A 23,892-nucleotide genomic window follows, 5' to 3' on the forward strand; every position below is an offset into this window, starting at 1 on the left:
AGTAACTAGTAACTACAGTTTTCAAATAATTGTATATATTTGCCTCTGAGAGTGGAGTAGAAGTAAAAGTGCTGAAAACACTCCAGTAAAGTAAAAAATACCTCAAAATTGTACTTAAGTACAGTACTTGAGTACTTAGTTACTTTCCACCACTGACAAAACCTCTGTTCTGACACACAGAGAGAGCTCGTGACGTCAGCTTGGCCCCAGACAGCCAGGGCGCGCGTTAGCAAGCCTACATGATGATGGGTGCGCGGACACGTGCGCAGGCACAAGCTTAACATGAGCGCGGGCACGTCAATATCCAGTGGTTCTCAACCTTTTCAGGCCGCGACGCGACCCCCCAAAATAATAAAATTGAACTGGGGACCCCCCACCCTGACAAGCACTTGGAATGTAGTAGGCTAGTTGAGGCATTACATTTTTGTTTGATTGGGTTCCGATTGTGAAAATAGCAGATCTATAAGCTCAGAATGCCTTGCATTGTGAGGCGTTGTGAGCTTGTAGATCTGCAATTTTCAAAAATGTGCCTCTTTCTTATATTATTTGACAATTTGGCCAATGTTTGACCAGTTTCATAGTATAGTTTGTTGTTGATTACTTTTGATACAGTAATGATCTTTTAGAAAAAATATTTTGGTATTAATTATAAATTAAGGTCTTAAAAGTCTTAAATTGTCACTTCACTGTCATCTGGGGACCCCTCCCCAAATCATGTGGGGACCCCCCTGGGGGTCCCGACCCACATGTTGAGAACCTGAACCGCGGACACGTGCGCAGGCACAGCTTAACATGAGCGCGGGCACGTCAATAGCCTATACGCGCTGAAAGCGGAGCGCTTGGCTTTGGGTAGTAGAGGGTGCTCTATAGGGCGGACGAATTACAAGCAGACGCAGACACACCGACCCACAGCGAGCAGTGGTTTGTGTGGCACAGTTCTGTGGGCGAGATCCTTTAAAACCATGCTGGATTGACTGCACATCAGAGGCAACTACAATCAATGGCTCGGCTTTGAAATCGTTCAAAATTTATTGGAAAGGAGTGTGTGTGAGAAAGAGGCGAGAGTGTGAGAGGGGGAGAGAGAGAGAGCGAGCGAGAGCGAGAGAGAGAGACGCGAGAGAGAGGGGTGGAAATAAAGATTCTTTCAACGATGGAACTTACAATGGAAAACATTGGAAATCTGCACGGTGTGTCTCACTCCCATCAAACGAGTGACTTAATGAACTCCCCGCATCACGCGCGACAGTCTTCGGCGTCGCATCGGAACTTGGTGTCGTCGCACGGGCGGTCGGCGATGGTGTCCAGTATGGCCTCGATACTAGAGGGGGCAGGGGACTACCGCACGGACCACGCTTTGTCCGGTCCCCTTCATCCCGCGATGACCATGTCGTGCGACTCCGGGATGAGCCTCAGCAGCACCTACACCACGCTGACACCGCTGCAGCATCTGCCTCCCATATCCACCGTGTCGGAGAAATTTCACCACCATCCCCACCCACATGCTCACCATCATCCGGCACATCAGCGGCTCACGGCCGGGAACGTTAGCGGCAGCTTCACCCTGATGAGGGACGACAGGAGCCTCGCCTCCATGGGTAACCTCTATGGCCATTACCCCAAAGATATGTCCGGTATGGGGCAGTCGCTGTCTCCCCTGTCCAACGGCCTTGGGTCTTTGCACAACTCCCAGCAGTCTCTCGGCGCCTACGGTCCCGGAGCCCACCTGTCCAACGACAAGATGCTCTCGTCGGGGGGATTCGAGACCCACGCGGCCATGCTGTCCCGGAGCGAGGAGCACTTGGCCAGGGGTCTCGGTGGCCACGGGGCCGGGCTCATGACATCGTTGAACGGCATGCACCATCACAGCCATCCGCACTCTCAGGCGAACGGGTCCATGCTGTCAGACCGGGACAGGCAGGCGGTGGGCGGCGGACAGGGGGGTGGGTCGGGTCAAGTCGAAGAGATAAACACCAAGGAGGTAGCGCAGCGAATAACGGCGGAGCTCAAGCGCTACAGCATCCCCCAGGCCATCTTTGCCCAGCGGATCTTGTGTCGGTCCCAGGGAACTCTCTCTGATCTGCTACGGAACCCTAAACCGTGGAGTAAACTCAAGTCGGGCCGGGAAACCTTCCGCAGGATGTGGAAGTGGCTCCAAGAGCCGGAGTTCCAGCGGATGTCAGCGCTCAGACTAGCAGGTGAGTGAGGAGACAGCTCTGAATCTGACTGATGTGGAGGGATCAATTAGAAGTCAATGTGGCGAGACTGTCAATAGCTGCTCAAACACACATTACTAGAAGTTATTAGTCGATGGCATCGAGTAAAACTTCATCATGACAGTTGGGGTGTTAAATGTTTAAGGAAATCTATATTTTGATTGATGTTACAATCCATGATAGTGTAAACAGGCGCTTTACTTTGGCAAGCGCATGCAGGGCAAGCGTTAGATTGTAAAAACAAAGGATAAGGTTGCTACTTTCAACCAAACAAATCTCTGCAAAGACCTATTGGGATATATTTACGCATATAAACAGAGAGAGGCGCACAGACAAGACAGATAGACAGACAGACAGACAGACAGACAGACAGACAGACAGACAGACAGACAGACACTATACACAATGAAGAGGGAGGGAGGGAGAAGAGAGAGAGAGAGAGAGAGAGAGAGAGAGAGAGAGAGAGAGAGAGAGAGAGAGAGAGAGGAGTACAAACAAAGGAAATCAAAGCAAGCTGCGGATTAAAATGATTGCATCTGAGAGAGACCTTTTACTTTAACGGTGAAATAATGCTATATACATGATTGACCTTTTAGCAAGCTCCCACTTCTTACATTGTGTAATCAATCCCCCCTCAAACACCTAGTGTGACTTTGGGCCTGTGCGTCCATAGGGCTGGTATACTGTGTTCCCCTGTCAAATGCGCGAGGCGCAAACAAGATACGTCTGAGGCGTAAGGGCCTGGCCAACGAGTCAGAGGAGCGTGACCTCCTGCGGATCAATAATCCAGGTCCCAGCGTCCCTTTCAAAGTAGCGCACTGATAAATGATCGATTTGAATGTGAAAGACAACGAAACAAACAGATGCGTCTTCCTCCCTGGCCCCGTGTTGAATATTATTCATATGGCACATGCTGTCCAAACGCTGGCACACTGTCTGTTTCCGAACGTGATTTATGTCCTGTGTTTTATCTGCTTGTTGTGGAAATGTGTCGTGTGGGTTGTGCACTGTGAAATGAACCATTTCAATTACAGCAATTATACAACAGGCTGCAGTACGGATTAATGAAATATATACAAGATATATTGTGGAAGGCCAGCCAGCCACACACACACACACACACACACACACACACACACACACACACACACACACACACACACACACACACACACACACACACACACACACACACACACACACACACACACACACACACACACACACACACACACACACACACACACAAATTATAAATTAAGGATTCTAAACACGGCACGTTTGTTAGTTTGTGACAGGGCATTCAGAATGGTGATCGATATAATTTGGGGTCCAGCCTCACTTGCGCAATACCGAGAGGGATAACTAAACGAAATGCAGCTTTGAAATCTCAGAAGTCAGACTATTAGACAGCACAACTTCCACAAGAGATTAGTAGAGCACTTTGAAACCGATTCAATGGGACTTTAATGAAAACGAGAGACACAATAGGGATAAAAAATAGAGATGGTTGCGAGAGAGACTCTCTCATTGATGTTTGTGTAAAAGGCCCCGTTTAGATTCCAAACGTCAATCAGCGCTTCTGCGTCGTATTTCAGCGGACAGTTCAATTAAGCAGATATAGTGGCATATTTTAGTTCCAGTCAATGCCCTATTGAAAAGCACTTAATGGAATGTAAATTGTTCCTTTGCGCATTTAGTGGGGTTCTGGTAAATAAAGATTTAAACACTCCACAATTGTCTCTTTAAGTGCCACTGCTGTTAAAGCTAATTGGGCAATGGGGTTTTATATCTTCCACACCCTGCGCCAGGATAAAACTCTGGTCCAGTTGACATGCTATTGCTGCCTAACAGTGGCATAGAACCGAAATAGAAAATAGAGCTATTATAGACATTTGTCTGTGGAATATAGGGTTGCTAGGGAACAGCTTGGGTCCAAGTTTACTCCCTGTCATATTCACAAACACTGCAACAGAAAACAAACTTGGACCCATTTAGGATGTTTATGTAATCAAGTATGAAAAGGTCTAGTGTGCGTAAATTAATGTGAATTGATGCAGTGACATATCATAATTTTAATTGATGCTTATTACAACTGCTGTTTGTTTTTCTCCGCTTTGCCTTTCTATTAAAGGACGACTTCGCCCATTTTCAACCTGTCTTAATATAATTGGTCCTCACTAATGCATGCTCATTAACATGGCACCATTCTTGTCTAGTCAGTCTGTGTCTCAGAGGAGGGCTGTGGACAGTTCAGAAACCCGCGTCTACCAGTGACATCACCGATGGGGAATCCAATAATAGAAACTACTACAGGCTTTATAATAATGATATATAAAATAAATATTGAAGAAAAAAACTTCCTAACTATGATGTCACTGGTAGACGGGTTTCTGAAGTGCCTACAGCCCTATATGAGAGACAGACTGAGTATAGAAGAAAATGAATTTTATCAGCATCATTGAGGATCTATTAGCCTAAATGAAGATAGGTTGAAAATGGGTGAAGTCGTCCTTTAACCACTTTCAACATTGCATCCCTCTTTTGGGCATGCCATTATAGACAGAATAAAATCTTCATACGCAAACCCCCCCCCCAAAAAAAACGATTACAAATACAAATGGTAAATATAGCTTAAGTGGTAACAGGAGCAAGTCTTTGTTGTGTGTTGTGAGCTACCTGCTGTCAGCAGCTTTGAGGCAGAACACAGCTGGGCAAAATGACAAATGACTTGTATGTAAATGGCTGGAGCTACATTTTACTTATTGCATTTAAAATCGCCATTATCCGCGGTGCGCATGTGGGCTGGGGAGTGGGAGTTGGAGGTTTGTGATGCTGAAAGGGAGGCTGGGCAATACTCGGTCGGCCACATCAATCAATAAATTCAAATTACTATTCCAAATTCATCACAGTCACACAAATCAATGCAGCTGCCCTGCTTAGCTAATGCGAAAATGCCAGTGTCTGCACACTCACATGACGATCCAGTCCCGGAACGAAAAACAGAGTGGAGAGATAGGCCTATAGGGCTATCGTGTTGTTGGTGGGGGCTCTGACATGATGGGGAATGTGCCCTTCACGCTCGACGTCTGCTAATGGAATGAGGGCAACGCTTTCCCACTCACCCATTCTCTCCCTCCAGGTCCAAATGGAAGGTGCAAATATGGATTGGGCTGGCCTAAACCCTATAGGCCAAATAAATAGCCTCCGTCCTTGCACCTCGCAATTGCAACTACATTGGTTAAGTAATAATAAATAGGCACTATACCTGACCCTGTACTAAGCTATAACCTTTTACTAAACAAGAGGCTGTAAGGAAGACGCAGCAAGGTAGGGGCATAGGAGGCATTTAAAGATTGCATTAACGATGAAAACAATTCGTCTTTGCATCTGTGTTGAATTCCACACTCCATCTCAATGTATTTGGTCGGGTCAATAAAGCTGTGATCGATAAGGATAGCCAGTGCATCTATCAATTATCCCGCCTCAGCACTCTCTCCCATTGGTCTCTTCCCCGGAGTAGAGGGGGAGGTTCGCAGTCAGGAAAGGCGGAAAGAGGGTCGCTTAAAAAAAAAGAGCAAAAAAAAAAAAGCAACCCCTTATTGCACACCTTTTTCTTTCTCTCTGCTGTAATCATGTTACATTTGTTGAGTGGAAAGCAAGCTCACTCTCAATATGCCCTTTGGGGTTTCGGTTACACAATCATCAACCGAGTGAACATGCGTTCACTAGTATACGCTATTGCAGACCAGATTCAAAGAAATCATCGATGAAACCTCTATGAACACGAATAGTTCAATCTCAATAAATAAATGGCCCAATGTTTTGTTCTTATTACGAAATAATTTCCCATGGAATCTGATTAAGTCTACACATAGCGAATCCAAAGCAATGCATTGCCTGGTTATTGGCTTCCTGTTGTGGTAAAGTGTAGGACTGCATGCCATTGCCATGACGTGCCAGGAGTCTTTCCCCTTTGCACAGAGAAAAGCGCAGTTGGTTCATTATCATTTGAATGGCCAGAGCACGTGCCAGGGTGTGTAGGTCAGACCCACAAGACCCGAAGAGAAAAAAAAGACGGAGGGTGAGGGTGGGCCGCCTTTATTCACGTTTCAATGGGACACACGCCGTTTACATAGGCCTACTAGGGCAGAAAGCACCCCCGACCCCCCACCCCCCACCCGCCCGTAACTAACAATGCTGCGTACGTCCTTTCTCCTCGAAGCGTGCATCAGTGCCCATTTCCATTTATTCAATAGTAAATACATTTTTATTGACCTACTCAATAATTAGTAGTTTCCTTGGCTTTACCTCGCCTATAGATGGGGATGCTGTCCGTGGTGCTGATATGTTCCCTCTACGTAATACGCTGTCCAGTGTCCACGGTGCTGAAATGTTCGAAACTATGCCTGTAAACATATGATGCTGTCCGGTGCTGAAATGTTCGAAACAAGGCCTGTGTACATGGCGCTGTCCTGGGTGCTGAAATATATACTCTATATTCTTCCAGTTTCTTTTGCTAATAGGCCTATACAGACACTTCTTGTAGGCCAGAAACATCATATTATCATCCAACATTGGCTCCCATAGATCAATATCAGAGTTACGTCAGCTTCACAACCCTATCCTTATAGGATTATATCTGAGTCCAAAACCAACTGAGAAATCAAACGTCGGTCTTTGGGGGTTTGAATCAAATGATACGAAATGGAAGACGGTTTATATTAGGCTAGTATAGCAAGCTATTCACCAAAAAAAAAAAAAAAAAAAAAACATAAATAGTACAGAGTAGGTCACTTAAGCCAAGGATAATGGTTATAATTGGAAAGGGCATTAAGATTTGATTGATGTGGGATCATCTAAAACAGGCTTTTTCATGAAGAGATGGCTTGATGTTAGCCTGAAATGATCGATTGGTACTTTAATAATTGATGTGTAAGGGGAAGACTGGGGAGTGAACGGTGCAGCTGCGGTTTCAGACTCGCTGTTCGTTAAGCACAGCTATGTGTGCTGTAAATACGGAGACGCAAATGTACACACATCCTCGATGCTATAGGGGCACTGTAGTTATCGAACAGCCTTTTCTTAAGGTTTTTTTTCTTATAGGCTATTCTGCTTGAATCTCGGGTCCGATGAGATAGCCTATATAGATGAGATAGCAATGTGGGATTTGGAACATTATCTGCTATACCCAGAATGAAAAACGGTGTGCATGTGCAGCCAATATAGCATATAGCCGGCATGTCGCCTCATAGTTCCCTCTCTCCCGTGTGTATGTGATCGGGATATAGAGTGCGTCTGCGCCATACACATTGTTAAGGCCGATCTGGCGAGCCCTGAATCTGTATCGATTTCCATTCCCCGGCCTCTCCTTTCCATCTCTGGAGCTGCGCCATGCAGCCATACCCCCCCCCTCGCCCCCTCCACCCCCCATCTCTCCACTGTGCAACACCATTTCTCCCATTAACAGCCCACCCTTCATAACACAAAACAGAATGACTAATAAACACTTGCTCTTACACTGGTTTGTTGCACAGGTCGCTGCATGCATGCATGCTGCAACCACAGTCAAACGATGACTTTCACCTTTGATAGACAGACACACCATCTCAATATTTCTGGAATCATGGCGCAATAGAATTAGCCACGGCATGAAATGACTTTACATTCACTCAACCATAAGCTATAGTCGTTGTGCAGGTATTTCACGCATGAAATGAAACATTCATGCTGAAGTTGCTATTGCTGTAATTTGGCAGAATATAACGTGAGTAGAATTCAAAATAGTAAAGTTGCCATATACTCCAGCACCCACATACGTCATCACCTCCTTTGTGTTACTGGAAACGGCCAGCTGTTGGACTCCACGCACGCACGTGCACGCTCACTCACTCACTCACTCACTCACTCACTCACTCACTCACTCACTCACTCACTCACTCACTCACTCACTCACTCACTCACTCACTCACTCACTCACACACACACACACACACACACACACACACACACACACACACACACACACACACACACACACACACACACACACACACACACACACACACACACACACACACACACACACACACACACGCTTTGCAATTATAAATGCAGCAGAGCAGAGGTCTGCGCAGCATGGCTCTGTACAGTCTAGAACACCGTCTATTCTATTTTAGATGATCAATTCCTATGTTGCTCCGTCGCCCCCTCGCCAAACCGGATCGATAGGAGAGAATGACCTTTAAATCAAATTGCTCACAGACTCGGCTGAATACATGAGGCAAGCATCAAAGAGTTAAAAGGCATTGCGTGCACCACATATTATAATCTAAATCTGAAACCGCATGCCTATACCGTTTGTGAACCATTTAGGGTTATAATAATACTAAAGAGTTGACGTTCATACGCTGTAGCACCCGATGGCTTTGATATAGGCTATAGCCTATATATAAGTGTATTATTTAATGTTGAATTATACAAAACACAGTAAACGATGGCTTTTGACCCGATGGTCGCCAAAGGCTATCGTGGCTCCTTAGAAGCCATTGATTGGTGTTATTGTGCAATAGGAATGTTGACCAAAAACAGTGAAGTGACTGGCGGTATCTACCATCAAAAACTAGGCTCCTTGTTCCTATATACCAGTGGTTCTCAAAGAGGGTTCTCAGGGTTCCTTGAGGGGGGTCTACATTGACCCTTACAAGTCTGTAACCCTGCAGTATACAAATGGAACCAAATGGACCCGTAGGGTCCATTTGGTTCCATTTGTACACTGTCAGAGTTAAGGGGGGATCCTTGAAATTTTAAAGATTGACAACCACTGCTATATTCCTCCACTGATCCAAAAGCTGCCCTCGAATTATAAATCTCTGACCAGCACTGGGCGCTGAAACACCACAGCATCTACTCTACCGCGTCGCGGTAGCCGCTTATCTGAAGCCCTGACAGGCCATTGCTTATTAAGGCCCGATAATGGCTTGTTTAATGCGCATGCTAAGAAACACGCGGCAAGGACACATTGTCAACGCAATTAAAGGAGAGAAAAGGCGCATATTCAATTTAAGAGTGACTCACCGAGGTAGATTGATAAGAATGGTTTGTGTTGGCCTGATTAAATCAGGTTGGCCATATAGACTGTTACCCAAGAGAGTAGTGGCGTGCTAATCGTTGCTTATCCCTTTGGTGGAAAATAAAAGAAATAGCATATAATGAGTAGGCCTAAGTGGGACATGTTTAAAGGTGTCCGGCTTGCCATTTTGTTGAGAATAAGATAATGTCGGGATTTGAACGGTTTAATTATTCAAATCTTTACCGCCAACCAACCGCAGGTATAAGACCGTGTCCTGTATAAAATGTCTTATTAATTGATCAGAGATGTTTTCTATTTCGTGATGGAAGCAGATGGTTTGATATGGAACCTCTGTAAACCACTCTGCAGGGTCGATCACAACAAAACCGCAATCACTGTCTCGCTCTCGTTCGTTTGCACACACACACACACACACACACACACACACACACACACACACACACACACACACACACACACACACACACACACACACACACACACACACACACACACACACACACACACACACACACACACACACACCTTGCCGTACCCACAAATGCAACCTGAAACCTCCAGTTGGGCAAACCCACACAAATCAACAAAGGAACAAAACGACTGTGAAATCAATTGATGAATTAATCAATGTTAGCCTATATATGTCTTTTGCATAGCATGCTAATACATACTAGGAGTAGGCAGCTCTAATTTGAATAATCACACAGGCTACGTGATTTGGCTGGTATTGCTGGACTGATTGATTCATAGCCAATTTAAAGCTCTAAATTGTTTATTAATTTTATGATTATTTTCACCATTACCGATTTTACTATCTATTTCATTCAAGTATTGATGTGTATGCACTTGTGTGTGTGCGTGCGTGCGTGCGTGCGTGCGTGCGTGAGAGAGAGAGATCCTTCGCTGAATATTTTTCGTTTAGGCCAACGAAATACTAAATAGAATTAGGCCTCCTAACATTACTTTTTATTTAAAAAAAACAATTTGATTTAAAATGTCAGAAAGCAGAAACTGTATTAATGTAACAACAACCGTGCAAACTATTATTATTAGGCCTATTATTGTTTTGTTGGTGTTCTATTATTGCTATTATCGCTCAATTTATATTATCGTGATTGTTTGGATATAGCCTATAAAAATCCCTTATTTCTTTTCAGCTGATAATTACAGGATGTACAGGCTGTATCAAATTGAACTTTGAGACGAAATTTCCCAGTGAACACTCACTCTAAATATGGAAATTGATAAATACTGTTGACCCACATATTTTTTATCTTGATCTTCCCAATTGTATTTGTTAGTGCATAATAATCATGGCGCTCATGCGAAAAATATAGATGATAAAATTACCCTTTTGTGATCCACTGGTGTATTTTAGTCTAATAATAATCAGAGTTAGCCTACTCATAAAATTGCATTCCAAAACCAAATAACACTACAAGTTGAAGCCGTTACTGTGTGGTAAGTTTCACCGACTTGTTGCTATAAAATGCGCAAATAGCCTAAGTCGTAACTGAAGAAGGCCAACAAAATAACATATAACAATAACATTTTTATATGACAAAAAAATAATAATCCGTTATCCTCCGCTCCCCAACAACTCCATGTTAGGCTAGGGTTAGGGTTATCAGTAAGGTCTGAGGAAGAGCGTCCCGCATAGTTTTGATCCAGCACCCAGTCTAGCAGGACAGGATGTGCGTGCCCTTTGTCACTTTGTGACACCCTTTTCAGCCTATATAGGCTTACACTTTATTATGCATGCAACTATGACTTGGAAAAGCAGAAGTAATAGTCTACACAAACTTTCACTCCCTGCACAACACAGCCCTAGTGGCTCAGTATTAGCCTGTATGTCTGAAGGCGCGTATCAATAGTAAGTAGATATTAAAAAAGAAGTAGGGTGGAGGTTGAGTCCCATGGGCGACAGGGAGACTGTTTCTCACAGGCAGTAGCCTGGCCTTTGCGGGAGAGAAGTCGCACCGCACCCAATTTCACATCAGCCCCGTTCAGCATCGATCTCTGTGAGGCCGGCTGGCCAGGCCCATGGTGCGGTTACCTATTGATCTCCCCCATACCCTTATACCACCCTCTACTCTCCCACTTCAAATCACACGAACACCTACAACCCTGCTGCTGAGGTAGCTTTCACACGCTCTGACATTTCATTATTTATTTTCCAACCAGTTACGTTGTTTTGTTTGCTTTTTTTCTTTTGTGGCACGAGTGTGTGTGGATTGTCTGTTTGCTGACTTGGACTAAATGAACATACTGGCATATATAAGGCGTACATTAGAATTATGTACAAATATTTAGGCTATAGCCATATATATGTGTGTCTTCATGTGGCCCCATTTGTCAAATGACACCTTATCTCGCAAAATTATAGAAATGTGTTGGTGGGTTCTACAGGTTTTGTAGCCATAGCAATTGTAGAAATGTCAGACCTTAATTGTCGAATGTTTAAGCACGTTCTAATCAAGTATACTTTACTATACTTAAAAACATTTTTCAAATATTGTATTTTTCAACATTATGAACAAAATACTATAGTGCCCATGCTGCACCTATCCTGTTACCGCTTACCGGTTCAATAACCCCCCCCCCCCCCCCCCAGAAAAGTACCCACCAGAAGCAACACGAGAAAGAAAGTGAAAGCGCAAGGCTTAGAAAATAAAGCATTATAATTATCATCATCACCACGCATAACTGGTTCAAGCAATTATGAGTGGAATCAATGATAATCTTAGATAATAGAATATCACGACCACTGCTGCAGAGTATATAGGCTACTATACTATTAACTTGGCAAAAAATAATGCAGGTTAGGATTCAGTCATACAGTTCTCTCAATCATGCACTTAAATGGCTGAATGCTTTTCATTATCTAAAAAGTCATAAGCAGAGAGATGATCGCAAACAGCCATCTTTATTGATTAACGAATCGTTGACGCGCTGTAATTTCTCAGGCTTTATCACTATAGGCTACATAGAGGCGTGTATAAAACATAATAGCATTGAATAACACCATATATATATATATATATTTTTTTGGCCGTCAGATGTAGGCCCTAAAATATATCTTGTGATCTGTGAAATAGCTTCAATTATATATATTTGATGATACTGCATTGGCTGCTGTATATGTTCGCTGTCTAATCATGTTCAATATTTACATTTTAGGCTGAAAATGACCAAAATAGAAAATTATATAACATTATAAAAATAAAAGAAATACATTAAAAATGTCTATACCCAAGAACAGTGAAAATATACCTATAGTCCTGGCTTTCTGGACTTATAGTGGAATGGAATGTATAGGGGAATCTGAGCTGCACCCTTCAGATTGAATGTTATTGAAGTTGTGGGGAATGCCTTGCAGCTGAGCGGCGAGGAAGGCAAACAAACAAATTGTGTCACTTTATCAGTATATTAACACCAATTCTCTCTCATTACATTAAGGAGTATTGAACTGGAAGTGTTTTGGACTGGCGAGAGAGCTTGGCACTGCCCTGCAGGTTGAATGGAATAAATACTGTACAAACAGCCTTTTAAATTGTATAGTCGTGTCGATACCACACTATCAATCTTCATCTAATAGTCTGAGAATGTTAAAACTAACAGCACTTGCTAAAGAAAAACATAATCTCGCGCCTTTTGAAGTAACAGGTATTGAAATACAGTATAGCTATATATGCATGCAGTGGTTCCCAAACTTTTTATCTCGAGACCCAAAAGAGAAATTTGATGTCTTCTACAGGACCCAAACTAGTGAAAATAGCAGATCTACAAGCACACAATGGCTGCCAGCTTGTAGATCTGCTATTTTCATTATTTATTTATTTTTCAGTTCACGGAATTTCTTAGATTTCTTTTTTAATTCATTTATGAAACTGTTTTTGAAAGAAATGTTAGATTTTCTTTCTTCTGATTTTTTGTTTTAATTTATGAAAAATGGTGATTTTTAAAATAATAATAATATAAAACAAAATGTAGGAAACAAAAAATAAAGGCATATTTACTCGTGACCCACAAAAATCGGTCAGCGACCCACAATTAGGTCCCGACCCAGTGTTTGGGAAACAGTGGCCTAAAATGTTGATGGTATAGTTTTCTCACAACAAGTAGTGCTAACGTGTCTTGGAAGCAAATGAGAGCATTTAAACACGCCGAACCGTAACCAGTAAACTTGTTTATTGGTAGCTTAATTAAATCAGTCGTTAGGGCCATAACCATTCACCACGTTTATACCTTATAGAGTAGGCTACATAAAAGGACAATAAGTATAGGCCTACAATTAACATTGAATTGAATTCATTGATTGATTGATTTTGAAGCCCTATGTGGCAATTTTGTGAAGCTCAAATGAATGAATGCCATCGTGAGATGATCAAAGACAACGTGAAATGAAACCAAATGGACCCTTATGGGTCCATTTGGTTTCATTTTACGCTCTCAAAAGTTAAATGATTGTTAAACATCTGCATTACTTAATTAAATCATTGTTATTTTGATCAACGTTTGCCTGTTCTCTCCTATGGTACCAACATCAATAGGCTACAGCATGAATTGTGGACACAATCGTATCCGACGATAACAAAATATTCTAAAGTCTTGGGTCTGAGCTATAGTCTAAATCTCATCAAATGGTGGTCCGCGGTTCAAATGCCAAATAAATAATGGACCTTGATATGAAAAGGGTTGAAAACCACTCTAGCCTATATCGTTTGTAATAGTGGGTCATGCTGTTCCTTTCCATCGTGTGCCAACTAGAGGGGGGCAAAGAAAGGTTGATGAGCACGTTTCCCTTTCCAGAGTGTTTTGTGCCTCCACCCCTCCATGAATGTGCACTAGGCCTACACTCCCCCTGCAAGGCATAATTAATTGGACGAACTGAATTTCACACACGAATTATTCACGAATCCATCGATCGATATTGAACACACAGGGCCTTTCTCTTAACCCCTCTTGGCGTGTTGTGATGCAAGGAATATTAATGCCATCGGAAAATATAAGTATTTTTGGCTATATATTATTAACTTAAATTTACTGTCGACAATTAGACCTAAAGCAATTTAATGACAACATTATGGGCTTTATATAATTATTCAAGACCTTTGAATAATAATGGACCTTGATTAACAGTGATGTAAAAAGGTTCAATAGGCTATACCCCAAAATTACGCCTGCATATGTCATATACAGGTCTCAACCAGTGGTCCGGGGACCACCTTGAGGCTGCAGGTGGTCCCCAGCTAAAATATGGAGAGTTGGTAACAAAACGTGGACCCTTATAGGTCTTTATAGTAACTCTAGTTAAAGATCCCTTACGGGTCCATTTGGTTTCATTTTACACTCTCAAGAGTTATACATTATTGTTAAACATCTGCATTACGTAATTTACAATAAGTCTACACAATTAAGAGAATGTAGAATAATTGTTATTTTGATCAGCCTGTTATCTCTCCTATGGTACCACATCAATACAGCATGGAATTGAGGACAAAATCTTATCCAACGATAACAAAATATTTCAAGTTTTGGGTCTGAGAGTCTAAATCCCATCAAATGGTGATGAATCCGTGGCTCAAATGCCTTATAAATGGACCTTGATTAAATGAAAAGGGTTGAAAATCACTGCTGTATGAAATAACCCATAAGCCTAAAGGTTAACAGGCTTATACTGTATAATGTTTATTAGCTCAATATGAATGACTTGCTTTAGTTATTTTCATACAGATACATATGACCACCTTACACACCTCCATACAAGAACTATAAGCAAACACTCAACCCAAAATAGGATTTCTAGTCTGGCGTGGGCTGTTCTCTTTCTTTGTGCATGAGTTTGTGTCGGTCTCTGTGCGCTCGGTGCCTACTGTAGCTCTAAAAGCTGCAATGATCGATTTTTTCTTTTCTACGCCGAGCTTGGTTCAGTAATCAGGGCCCCCTTCCTCACCAATCGATCGATATTGATTACTAAATCCAGCGCCTGTAGCAAAGGCAGCGCTGCACTATGGCGCCCCGTGCAGCCAGGGCACAGCGAGAGTGACACCTACCGACAGACAGACGATAGAGCACCAAGCTGGACTCCCACAGTGGTTGATTATATGGCAGGGCATGACTCACCATTGAAATAAGCTGGAGAGAAGAAGAGGAGGGGGGGGGGGGGTTGTTTTGGCAGAATATCAGTGGAAATGCTCGAGTTTTGTGAGCCCTATATTGGCAGAGAGTCAGAGAGCAGTACAGTGTTCTTGGAACTGGAACAGGGACACATCTGAGGGGAAGGTTTGTTATTTTAAAACATTTAAACATGAAAAAGTATGACCAACACTGCCTAATATTACCTGAGAAATATTACCTTCCCTATTTGCAATTTAGTCATAGATTTGTGAAATTATATCATTTAGAACATGATGGGAATAGATTAAAAATAACATTTTGTCCGGACAACTTGAGAAAACAAGAACATGGATGTGTAAGACTTTCCTTCCATCAATAACACACATCTTATTCCTTCCTTGTTTTTTCTAGATACACACCATGACCGTAGTAAAATTACCGAAAAGGTAAACAAAATTATATACTTTTTCTTAATAAAACGCACCACAATCAAAAGTAACCTTATAAGGCTTCTGGCATGCATGCTTGTCATAACAGCTTTGCACAAAGGACAAAGGGCACAAAAACAGATAACGGCAAAAGATACGAAATATCACAAATGTTAGGACATGTTGGGTCAGGGTGTGTGTATATGTGACCTGCATATCATATGAGTGAAAACAAAGCCTCCCCTCCATCTGTAGGAGCAAAAAGTATAAGTCACAGAATGTTGGAAAGGAAACCAAGGGAATGCAATTGGTGGGGGTTTTTTTAGTGTGGGAAAAAAAAAAACATCACAAGATATTGTTATTTGTAAGAGATACATTTATCACATAGGATTCACTACCAATTTCATCCCTAGCATTGTTGGGTTCAATTCTTATTGATTGTCGAGTTGCAGGATTTTCACCACATTAACCCTGGCATCCCTAATTTGGGCACATTTTCAAACAAGTTTTTCAGAAATCTTCAAACACGTACAAAAATAGCAGAGCTACAACCCCACAGGTCAGATATTTGTGCTATTTGATGTACAACGAAATATATAGAGCGTAAATGGTTACTTGCTTCTTTACATAATATTGTAGTTAGACCTTTCACACGCGAAAATATCCAGTGGATGTTATTATTTGAGCAAGAACAAATCGACATCAAGGTCAATAATTCATTCATTAAATGCACCTTTTTGTGCATTAACTTCACACAGATTGAAGAGAAACATTCAATTCTGATGATACACCACACATTTTGAATCACTTTAGGAAAAGTCCAAACCACGCAATAAGATAATCATCTTCATCATCATGGCCACAGTCAATTTTACCGTCACACAGTCAAATCCGTAGTGTTAATTTAACTTCTGAAGTAAATTAACTGTATTTTACTGTGCAAAACAACACTTCATCCCTGCCTCCATTAGTCTTGTCTCCAAAGATACACGTTAGTGATTGATATGATTCTGCTGCATATACATATATACAAGATGTGCATGAGCGTGTTTATTTGTGTGTGCATAGCTTTGTGTTTGTGTACAGTATGTGTCCTTGCATGCGCACGTGTGCGTGTGTGTGTGTGTGTGCGTGTGTGTGTGCGTGTGTGTGTGTGTGTGTGTGTGTGTGTGTGTGTGTGTGTGTGTGTGTGTGTGTGTGTGTGTGTGTGTGTGTGTGTGTGTGTGTGTTGTGTGTGTGAGAGAGAGAGAAAGAGAGACACACACTCACACACAGAGCTGCAGTGTTGATGTAAAATATGAATATGATGGATGGGCCTGTGCGCAGGTTAGACATCTGTAGTAAACAGATTGGACTGCGATGGCTGATCAATGGGCTCTGCTCCACTGTAATTAGACACACAGCGCCACTGCTTGGCTCCAGCCACTTCAGCACAATCACACACACACACACACGCACGCGTGTGCGCAAGCTCGCAGATTCTCTCTCTCTCTCTCTCACACACACACACACACACACACACACACACACACACACACACACACACACACACACACACACACACACACACACACACACACACACACACACACACACACACACACACACACACACACACACACACACACACACACACACACACACACACACACGCTTATGCTAGGAAAATTACACATAAGCTTTAAGTGCTTACATGCAGTCACACACTAGGCATAAGAGTGAAAAATAGTCTATCGTGATACAAGGCATAAAGCAAGAAGACAGCCATCTTGCTATCTCGTCTTATTTCTCTACCTCTCCTCAGTGAGACCATAGGGAAGCTGAGAGGGACACACAGTGCAGGAGAGAGACACAGGAGAGATGTGTCTCTGGTAGGATTTGAACCCAGGGCCAGCAGGGCTCCAGTGTGGCTCCATAGTTGGGGTAGTCTGAACTTCTACACACCAACTCTGAGCACCGGTCTCTCCCTTTTATCTACACACGTCTAGCTCTACTACCCCATTCACCCATCCCCTACAAATACCGCAACTTATAACAACACACTTACACTCCATGCAACATTCTATTAACTATTAATTTCTCTGTTCCCTGGCTACAACCCCGCCAACCCCACCAACTCCCATGGGGCCACTCGATGGTGTTTTCTTTTGAAAATTGCTCTGTGTATGTTGCGGGCGCTCATAGCGAGTCCGTGCACGCATCTCTCTGGTGTTTGTGGTGGAAAGGAGTGGGTTATAAATACCCTCTCGGAGCTCAATAGAGTGGGCTCCAGTGGGGTTCTTTTTGAAGTAGCAGACTGCAGAGCTGCTGGGGGGGGATTCTGGCCTCCGTCCCCGCGGAGAACACTCTCCACCCCCCCAATTCCTACAGCAATGTGGGTCAATATCTCCCTCTCTTTCACTCCTCGTTCCTCTCCCTCCCTCCCTCTTCTATAACCCCTCTCTTTCGGGTTCTGAGACACACAAATGTGCTCACTTTGACTCGTCCCTCTTTCTTTCTTTTTCTTTTTTCTTTCTTTCTTTCAGCAACCAACCTTTTCTTCCTCGTCTAAGCTAGTCTCCTCTCTTCTTTCACACACAGATCCACATGCACAGACACACAAAAAAACGTTCAATTTTGTGCAACAGTCACTCAGTCCCCCATTGCGACTCAAACTGCATTAATATTGAATCAAACAGCAGCAGTGTCTCCAGCTAGCATCCCCCCCCCCTCCCACACACCCACACCCACACACACACACACACACACACACACACACACACTACCACCCCAACCTATCTCTCTCTCTCTCTCTCACCGCGGGCTGGCTCCCTGTCTGCACTCTGCAGGATGGAAGGAATAGTCCCACTGGGCAGAAGGCATGGATTAGCTTTAAATCAAGTTTAATATACAACCATATAGCTGGAGCCGTAGAATCTCTCTTGGTGTATTAACTTGTTACATGTTTAAGCACAGGCTAATAATGTGTGTAGCTGCTTTTACGCCCACCCACCGACCCCATCCCAGGCTTCTACTATGAATAGAATGAAGTTTGTATATTTACCTTGATGTCTGTTTTTCTTCCCTTTCTCTGCTTCCTATCCTGATCCCCATTGCCATCCCTCCCACCACCCCCACCCCCACCACCACCCTCTCCAAGCCTGCAAGCGCAAAGAGCAGGAGCAACACAAGGACCGCAACATGGCGCCCAAAAAGCAGCGCCTGGTGTTCACCGACCTGCAGCGCCGCACGCTCATCGCCATCTTCAAGGAGAACAAGCGCCCGTCCAAGGAGATGCAGATCACCATCTCCCAGCAGCTGGGCCTGGAGCTCAACACCGTCAGCAACTTCTTCATGAACGCCCGCCGCCGCTGCGTGGACCGCTGGCACGACGACCACGGAACGAGTCCCGGGCAGCCGGGCACATCCGCCACCACCTTCTCGAAGGCCTGAGAGGAGGAGAGGGGCCTTCCAGAGAGCTGGGGGACACGGGTTGGGAAGGCAGGTGGGGGGGAATCGGTGGTTAATATTTGTCTAGATCGTTGCCCCCTACCTGGCCTGGACCATCTGAACGTGTCCTCTGCCTCAGTTTCATTTGTGCCATGCAATCACCTGGTCAGTGACAAAAACAAAAAAAACACAATAAACAACAACCTCCAGCTCCTCCATCCACTGGACTGTTATGAAAACCTAAAGGTCAAACGTAAAAGTCAGGTCCACTTCACATCATCACACACACACACACACAAGGACAATCATTGTGTCTTTTAAAAAAACTAAACTCCAGTTTTATGACATCTGCGTTGCTAGCAATTAAAGAGTCACCAAAGATATGACATTTTTGTTTTTTGGACACCATCAGACGGCAAATGCCAGCCCTCCTTGTCCACGTTATTCCCTTCCGATTCTGCTTTTCTCCCAACTCTCCTCTTTGTGTCTGCCTCTCGACTCTCTTTCTCATCCCTCTGCACCTGGATGCAACAAGGGCATGGAAGATGATGAAAAAAAGAAAGAGCGGCAATAAACCTGATGGAACAGCACATAGCCCTATTATCAAAGCCCGATCCTGCACACACAAGGCCATCATAAAGAAAACAACAACGCATCCTATGAAAAGAAAATAACAAGGCGCTCCGATTCTTCTCTTCCTCCTCCTCCTCCTCCTCCTCTCCATCTACCTCCCCCCTCCCCTCCTGTACTCTCCTTCACTCCTCGGCCAGAGGTATTCCCTGCTGGCCAGCCATTTCAGAGAGCAGCTCGGTCTGATCATACTGCAAACTAATGAATTGAAAAATGAATCGATGCAGACAGAGAGAGCGGGACCTCGACCCCTCCTGAAGGTGAAACTCAAGACGCTCGGCAGTGAAGATACTCAGGTCTGCCCGGACCAGGTCTATATTTTTTGCACAGATGTCGGAGGCCTGCAGGGAAGACTGTCATTGTCGTCGCATGCTCTCGAGGAGAGCGCCCGAAGCCGAGAGTCTGTGTTTTTCTGACCGACAGGAGAGGCGGGTGATATGTCTGGACATGCTCTTTGTTCTGCTGGGAGCTTTTCCTTTTGATCAATAACTGAGAACCAAGCGACAACAACACGCTCGGGCATCCAGCCAACTGCATTACAGCTGCACAGAGGAAGCAGAATGTAAGAAGAGCACACAGAACCCAGTGGAGATGGGGACACAAAAGGCCTCACAGCAGCAACAGCATCAGCAGCAGCAGCAGCAGCAGCAGTAGCAGTGGCACCTCTCCCTCCCCAGTGCTGTCCGAAGCAGCTGGCGGAGCAACAGTGCCCCCTACTGTTAATAGCAGAGACATGTAGCCATGCAAGCGCAGAGCAGAGTGGAGGAGGGAGGCAGGATGGGAGGGAGGGAGGGAAGAGCCACTTGGAAAAGTCATGGCACAACACGTTCAGGCCCTCACAGCTCTGTGAAGGCAGATCAATAACAAACCATTATCCTATTGTTGTTCTTCATCCAACCAGCACTGGTGAAGCCAGAGGAGGGGGGATGGTTAAACTCAATGCTGAAAATGCTGGGAAGTAAAAAGCAGGGATTTAGCTAAAAACACAAACATTACATGGTTAATAGTCGAAAGAAAAATTGACAGCTGTATCTTATAGACAGTGCAGAAGATAGGACCCCCCCCCCCACACACACACACACACAGTAAAACAAATAACTGATAGAAGGGCACTGAGGGTATTACTAGACACTGACACATCCGAGGAGCTGTGGAGATTTAATTTTTACATGATTTCAATCACCATTTTTTTTGGGAGGCTTAATGTTTTGACAAATCAAAGGTTTCTGACCCAAATCCCATCATCTATTTATTAATTTGGTTTATTCCTTCAGTTATCCTTCTACACATACAAATCCTCAGTGTTAATTTATCCATATGTAACTCTGAGAATGTACAAATGTAACCAAATGGACTCTTACTGGTCCATTTGGTTACATTTGTACGCTCTCAGATTTAAATTAGCAATCAGGATTTGGAGTGAATTATGAAAATACGATTTGATCTAATGCAAATCGACCTCCTGGACAGACCCCCACACATGGGGTTTCAGTAATCAACTACCACTCTTGACCGTCAAAATGCTACAAAAATGTGTGCCAATGCTAACTGCCTTAATGCTAATCAGAGAATATGGTACAACGTTCACACACAGCTACAGTGTGTCCCCACTCCTTACTGATGACGGGCGGTATGTGCCATAGCAACCAACAATCAACTTTTAACTGAATTAGAATATACTTTTTTAGTAAAAACAAAGAAAACAATGAACGAGATTTTAAGGCGTACAATACCAAACCTCAACTGACAAAAGGTATAACAAGTATGTGTTACCAAACTGGACACGCATTTTGAAACAGAAGAAAATCTTTCTCTCATTCTGTCTTTGGTTCTACCTCCTCTGTCCCTCTAAATACCCCACTGTTCCCCCCTCTTTCTCTCTTTCTCTCTATAATATTGATGCGGGTATTTAATTAGTACCATAGACACAAAGTTTCTATTTCTTGTTACTATTGTGCTCTGTTGTGCAGAAGTAAGGCACCTTGTTGATAAATCAAAATAAAAAAAAGGAAAAAAGAAAGGACTTTTTAAAAGGAAAAAAAAGGAAGGGAGAGACAAGGACCGAGGCCAATGAAGGACATATTTTTTTGCATTCTATGTGAATATTGACTCGGAGGAGACATTTCCCATGAGAAAGAAAAAAAAACAGGGAGCTGTGGAAGAGAAGAATGAAAGACGGATGTGTTCTCTCTCTCTTTTGGCATTTTATGTCTGAACTGTGGTCATTTCAGCCGCCTTTTAAAAGCTGAGCTCCAAAAATGGGGTATAATGAAAAGGAGGGAGGGAGTGGGGGGGGTACAAAACATGACCTCCAAATGTCCTTGCTGATTCAGTGTGCATTGGGGGGAGGGTGGTAGGTGAGGGGAGGGGGGCGAAGGGGAGGGACTTAAAAGCTATCTGTATGGTCTTAAAAAAAATGCAACTGTAGCATTTCCAACAATGTAGTCAGATCAGATTAGCTGTGCCGATTAGATAAGAGATGGTCATTGTAAGGGGGGGGGGGGGGGGTAGAGAGGGGGAGGGAGTACTAACTAACTTCATGTTGCTGTAAGCAGTGAGTTAAAAGTCACCAAAGGATGATGAGTTTAAATAGATTTTGTGGTACGCCGTTCAGCAAGCATATAGGTGGTACATAGCTAGATTCAGCTCTAGATATTATAGGCTGACAAAATGACATTTGTTTGTAGTGAGAGAACCAATGTGGCTACCTCACTAAGCTGAGTGGTTTGTGAAACCGCCACCGATACCAAAGATACTCCTGCCTACCGGTCCTAAACTGCCTAGGGGGACACATGAACCAAATAGAGATCCCCCCCCTGTACCCTGTTCAATACCATAACTGATAGACACACTGACTATAACCTAAACCTGCGCAGCAAAATCCTTAATGTATCCATTTGGTTTTATTTTATTCATTTGTAACTCTGAGAGTGTACAAATGTAATTTTTTTATACTCTCAGAGTTAATTTAACACATAGGATTTTACTGTCTACACACACACACACACACACACACACACACACACACACTACAGTGCAGTCAGACTGCATCGTGCCATACAAGAGGAGGTGGCTACCTTGCAGATAAGAGTTGAGTGCCTTTTCCCTTCAACCACGGGTGGGACTGCACCGGATACACACACGGTGCATGCACGCACACATGCACACACCCATTTATAAACATACATTTAGACAATACACCCATAATTAGATGGACAGAAATGGGGGGGGGGCAAAGAGAGGGGGACGCAGAGTGGGGGCTGTGTCAGCATTTTCTCCATATTGACTTTCCATCTTCATACACTAGAATACAAGCACTTTATCATGTAGAAAGTCTATAAAACATTTTCTATACACTATTTATTTGAAACAAAATAATGTTACTCCTTAAGCTGTCGATTGTCTTTGTTACTGTATAGTTGACCTTATGGTAGCTCGCTCACAGCCTTTCATTTTTTCATTGTCCAGTGTTGCTTAAATACCGTCTCTTGGCCACTTTACCTCTCTCTCCACAGAGATATTTTTGTGTAACAGAGAGAGGGGAGGTAAGATGGCAGAGGCTGTTAAATAAGCACATTGTAGTTGTAATACTTTACTACTAAAAGTATCTCTCTCTCTCTCTCTCTCCACGATGTGCAAGCACAGAGGCTGCACTAGAATAGTGTGGGACAGTCATTGACAATTAAGACACAAATCCTCTCCTCCCTCCACCTCATCTGTTCAGTTGAACCTCTCCCCCTGGCTAGTGCTAAAGACTTGGTAGGCGTGTGTTGACAATTAATTCTGAAATACCTCAAAAACCTTTCATGTAAAGTTTATGTAATTTAACTGAAAATAATACTGCTAATGATAACAATGATTATGAAACTATGATACTATGATAGTTAGTTTTGGAACTTGTGACTTGAAGCTTTATACTGTTAAAAATTCTTTTTATCCGTTTGCTCATTTCTCTCGTATGTTCTCTCTCATTTTGTTT

General features: G+C 43.3%; 1 protein-coding gene across 1 annotated transcript; it reads left to right on the forward strand.

Moving 5' to 3' along the window:
• Positions 1 to 1,150: 1,150 nt before the first annotated feature.
• onecut3a (one cut homeobox 3a) lies at positions 1,151 to 19,286 on the forward strand (the record flags this gene model as incomplete). The annotated part of the gene is made up of 2 exons (XM_084066959.1): positions 1,151 to 2,195; positions 18,955 to 19,286. The coding sequence occupies 2 exons, from the start codon at positions 1,151 to 1,153 to the stop codon at positions 19,284 to 19,286; spliced, it is 1,377 nt and encodes a 458-aa protein (XP_083923085.1).
• Positions 19,287 to 23,892: the final 4,606 nt, after the last annotated feature.

This window comes from Gymnoscopelus microlampas, assembly GCF_963454915.1.
Source record: "Gymnoscopelus microlampas genome assembly, chromosome: 9".
NCBI classification, from domain to species: domain Eukaryota; kingdom Metazoa; phylum Chordata; class Actinopteri; order Myctophiformes; family Myctophidae; genus Gymnoscopelus; species Gymnoscopelus microlampas.